Raw genomic sequence first — 3,247 nt, 5'->3', positions numbered from 1 at the left:
CTTTATAGCACTCTGTCCAAGAATAAATAAAAACTTTATAACACTACAATAAAATACAGCAAAGCAATTTGTTGATGTTGAGTAGGATAATTAGGTATAAAGGCACACATCTAAGTCCAAAGGAGTAAATAATAATTCTATACACATATATATATAAATCATACTTATGTTGCTCAAATTTTTTTTTTTTTTTTTATTTTATGTTCCATTGTGTCCAACGCATTCAAGAGTATACAGATAGGATCCTCAGAAGACCCTCCAAATACTAAAGAGAACTTTTAAAAAATTGAACTTACTTGTGTATGACACATACCCGCAGTTGACACTCAACCAAGTTTGAGTAGCATAGATCCATGCGGCAACCTTCTCTTTGATGAAATATGTAGCTTCTACACCTCCCCAGTTCAATCAAATATAGCCTGAGAATTTCTAGATTTTGTATGACAATGAACAACGAAGATCCATTAAAATCATCCTGTCTTATAAGCTCATCATCGAGTTTTCTTAGTAAGATTAGAATTGTTTCTTGGTTTTCCTCCGAGAATTTGCTTACGTTTCAACATTGTACTATAAAGTCTCAATAGCCTGTACCAATCATAAGATGAGAACATGTACTCAATGGAAACCCACTATACATCACAATTAAGTCGCAACGAACTTGCTTGGCTAATTATGTGAAATAAATCTCAAAACATAGTCCAACAGTAAATGATATGAGTTTTCCATAACAACTTAGAAGCTAAACAAACTTCAAATAAATGAACATACACTATGAAACTGTTTCTACAATTACATAAGGCATCACACAAATTGATCCCTTTATTATAAGAGGTCCCATAAGCAGTTCACCTTAATTGAAGTGCATTCTTAATCCAGAGTTCTCCAGCCTTTGTTGTCCGGCCTTGTTAAGTGAATGTAGTATTTTGAAGGACTCACTCCAACCCTGAGAAATGGGAACAGAGAGAGGAAAAAAAAGAGCAACTAGCCTTATCGGAAGTTTAATGATTGAGGTTCTTTCCATTAACAAAGACAGGAGGATTTATTAATCTCCACAGTCCATACAACATGCTGCACGTTTAGCAGTAAACTTCTTCAATATTGATGTTAAGGAGGGAGGCAAAAGCTCTAGAAAACCTTCTTCCGTCTCTGCAGAAACATGTGAAAATTTTACAACCTAGGCCCAATTGAAAGTGATCGATTCTGGAGTGCTTTTAATAATTGAGTAGAGAAAGCATTATCTGCTTCTGCCTCTACTTCAGTTTTTAAGTGATTTCAATGTTTATCGAATAATATAACTCATAGCATAAGCAAAACTAGTAACTCATAGCAGAAAATGGTGCCATCCATACTCCATTCTCAATGAGGAAAGATTAAGAAAAAATTCCACCTTACCTGCTTTTCTCCATCCACATCAAACACTTAACAATTATCAGCTCCCATGTCAACTGCATTGACATCATAACTTAACATGGTTGCAAAGTGGTATTATCCCACATCTGTTAAGTAACGACCTAAGTATATTTCATAACGTTACCTGAACTGGTCTCATTTCTACCACTTAGTGCAACAAACTTATCATTAAACATCAGGATAGAACATTTATCTACCAAATTTGTACCATCATATGCTTCTTTAAGAAATACAGTGCTCCTTGCACCTTTATTTGTAATGTAAAATATACCATGGTGCTTTGTCAAACATAGCACTAACTTGGAAGGTAATCGGTACTCTGAATGAAATGCGTCCAGTTTTGCAGATATCATCCTCTTCTCCATGGTCAAACTGAGGAGTTCATGAAGCACAGCCACCACTCTTTTTCGGGTTTTTGGATCTGCAACTTCAAATCTCCTCGCATTCAAGTATGGAGAAGGGAATTCCATTTTCTGCCACTTCTCAAGTTCCTCAAGATAACTCTTATTCGGTCTAAAACCAGCAGCATAACACATTTTAAATGCGAATGGACCGAGATAGTTACCATCTTTCGTGATCCTAACCTTATTTTGACCACCAGCTGATTGCAACATCCTTTCACGTGCGAATCTCTCCTCACGAGCAGTCACTGCCAGTAAAGAATCCCAGTTCTCCAAGTTAAGATAAGCTCTACCATTGATAACTTTCGTGGAAAAATATTCAGGATATTTGAAAATCAATGACTTTTTGAAGTCATGAGGCAAGCCAAGTTCATTTCCAATTAATTCAACCTTCTCCAATGGCACCCTACAATCAATAGACAACATTAACAACTTCCTTAGGTTCTTAACTAAAATGGGTTCCATTAAATTCCTTGCTTCTCCCTGTTCTCTTGCAATCTTTTCGGCTTTTCCAGTTAGTGTAACAAAAGGGAGTTCTTTTCCACAGCCACCACCAACACCGAATATTGAAGGGTACTTCTCCATGATGGACATGAAGTTCCATTTTTCCACAAACCCGACTTCCTTTTCGAGGTCACGAAGAAGAAGACGTTGATGATTTTGAGATTGGATAATGCACTTTAGCTGAAGAATTAAAGATGGTTTCTTCTGCAAATCCATTACTTTGTCTAGTTGATAGTCTCTGTGGTATATTTTCTTCTTCGATCTTTTTCCTCCACTTGATATTTGCCTTACTGAAACAAACATGGAATCTAATTTTTGACATCGGATTATTGAAGATGATAACGTTATTATGGATCTTCACTTCATTAACAAGTAATAAAAACAAAAAGACGTTGCTTTTTCTGAGATAAAACCTCGAACAGTCGGTGTGAGAGTCCAAAACCAAACTTACCACAAACAAATGGTTGGAGATAAACAAAAAACCAGATAAGGCAGGAAAACAGGATTAGATAAACAAAAGGAGGATCAAGTAAAAGTCATAACCGGAGGGTAAATCTGTTGAAGGTTAGTATTCATATTAATCTGCAAGAACCGGGAAAATGGTTTCACTGAAAATCCCCATTAAAGTTACCAAAATATCAATAACAAATATTTCTTTCAAAATACTGATATTTGGTGAAAGTGTGAAGAAGGGTATAAATTACATTTCCGCTCCTGTATTTTTTAAAAAATTAGTAATTAAATTTATTATAATTTAGGGACTAAATTAGTAATTAACTATTAAAATCAGCGCACAATAAATTAAAAATCTTAAAAATAATTAAAATAATTAAAAATAAAAACTTGATTTAAGCCAAAACATCAATTAAAAGTTTTGATTATTCACTTTCAAATTTCTAATGCTTTCATTAATGTTAAATTTTATCTTCATC

The 3,247-nt window shown here is 34.5% G+C and overlaps 1 protein-coding gene across 1 annotated transcript; it reads right to left on the bottom strand.

The window, feature by feature from the left end:
• Positions 1 to 642: 642 nt before the first annotated feature.
• LOC108465405 (protein WHAT'S THIS FACTOR 1 homolog, chloroplastic-like) lies at positions 643 to 2,979 on the bottom strand. Its single transcript, XM_017765733.2, has one exon. The coding sequence runs from the start codon at positions 2,616 to 2,618 to the stop codon at positions 1,512 to 1,514; it is 1,107 nt and encodes a 368-aa protein (XP_017621222.1). The 5' UTR covers positions 2,619 to 2,979; the 3' UTR covers positions 643 to 1,511.
• Between the last annotated feature and the right edge of the window lie 268 nt (positions 2,980 to 3,247).

This window comes from Gossypium arboreum, chromosome 5 (assembly GCF_025698485.1).
Source record: "Gossypium arboreum isolate Shixiya-1 chromosome 5, ASM2569848v2, whole genome shotgun sequence".
NCBI lineage: Eukaryota > Viridiplantae > Streptophyta > Magnoliopsida > Malvales > Malvaceae > Gossypium > Gossypium arboreum.
The sequence above is the reverse complement of the archived record's forward strand: the minus strand, read 5'-3'. Positions and strand labels throughout refer to the sequence as shown.

Excerpts from the sequence above, each read along its gene's own strand:
- LOC108465405 (XM_017765733.2), bottom strand. The coding sequence starts at position 2,618 with ATGTTTGTTTCAGTAAGGCAAATATCAAGTGGAGGAAAAAGATCGAAG.